Here is a 1,346-nt window from a genome sequence, read left to right as displayed (position 1 = left end):
TCTTCTAATGATTAAGGAACTTTTCCCAGTTTCCCTCCTATATTTAACTGCAGCCAAATTATATTTCTTTCTTTTCCTACAGTGTTTTCTCTCCATAACATTAATCTTTTGATGTGTGTACACAGATAAATTACAGGCTATTTCAGCCTCCCTTTCACTAAACTAAGCAAGCTGGACCCTTCAGAGGGTACCGTCACAGACCAGCACAGATGCCCATACAGTCCCTCCACCCATATGTACAGTGAGCCAGATGAGTCACTGATCCTGAGATCCCCTTAGTTGTGTTAGAAGTAGAACATTTTGCTCAGTGCCAGCACTGTTCTAGTGCTGACATACTGTTTAGAAACTCATGCAGGATCACACCCAGACAACATGGACCTCAAGTCAGAATTCATTGCTCTCTTCTTTCTCTTTGTGGTTTTCATATCTGTAACAGTTTCAATTCATCTTACTGTGAACCTGGGAGAAAAGAACTGCATGCTGTCTTCTATTTGACATACATGGAATGCTTTACCTATGTCCTTTGCAATTGTCATGAAAGGTAAGAAACAAAGAGAAGCATCTGACCTGGTGTAGTCATCCTCCACAAGCATGTGCTTTGGAATAGGTGAGTATCTTCCCGGTGAGATAGGGGCCAGGGATGCCTTGTACTCTAAAGTGCCATTGTTTCCAGAAGAGAGTATATGATTTTCCATTGGTGGAGAATAAGCTGATGGTAAAAAAAAAGCATTTCTAGTTAGCAACTTTCATGTTTCATTAGATGACACAACACCATTTTTTAAAGTACCAAGAACATGTTCGATGCTGTAAATAAGATCAAACCAAACAATCCTTGCCTGAGAGAGCAAGGTTGATAATAATAATAAAAATAATAACAACAATAATGACAATAACAACAATAATAACAATAATAACAACAACAACAACGATGACAATAATAATGCTAGCTCATTTACAGGTATTGACTCTTTCAAGGATATTCAGTTCCTGAATAAGGAACCTGAATAAGGTGTTCTGTTTGGGAGACAGGAAATATTTTCTTGACTTAGGAATTACTTGAAGAAGGAAAAGTAATTAGAGAGTAAAAGCACACTCCTCTTTGGGATCCAATACAGCAATAGGTGTAATATGACAATAATAATGCTAGCTCATTTACAGGTATTGACTCTTTCAAGGATATTCAGTTCCTGAATAAGGAACCTGAATAAGGTGTTCTGTTTGGGAGACAGGAAATATTTTCTTGACTTAGGAATTACTTGAAGAAGGAAAAGTAATTAGAGAGTAAAAGCACACTCCTCTTTGGGATCCAATACAGCAATAGGTGTAATATAGTAAGAATGAAGATT

The 1,346-nt window shown here is 37.3% G+C and overlaps 1 protein-coding gene across 1 annotated transcript in view; it reads right to left on the bottom strand.

Annotated features, from left to right (window-relative positions):
• Positions 1–514: 514 nt before the first annotated feature.
• LOC103798364 (disks large homolog 2-like) overlaps positions 515–1,346 on the bottom strand; it is a gene marked incomplete at both ends in the record, with an annotated part of 12,241 nt that continues 11,409 nt past the window's right edge. The window contains one exon of the mRNA XM_009070619.1: positions 515–709. Coding sequence (XP_009068867.1) covers positions 515–709 — 195 coding nt within the window. The remainder of the gene's footprint in view (positions 710–1,346) is intronic.

This window comes from Acanthisitta chloris, unplaced genomic scaffold (assembly GCF_000695815.1).
Source record: "Acanthisitta chloris isolate BGI_N310 unplaced genomic scaffold, ASM69581v1 scaffold22952, whole genome shotgun sequence".
Taxonomy (NCBI): Eukaryota; Metazoa; Chordata; class Aves; order Passeriformes; family Acanthisittidae; genus Acanthisitta; species Acanthisitta chloris.
This window is presented reverse-complemented; position numbering and strand designations above follow the sequence as displayed.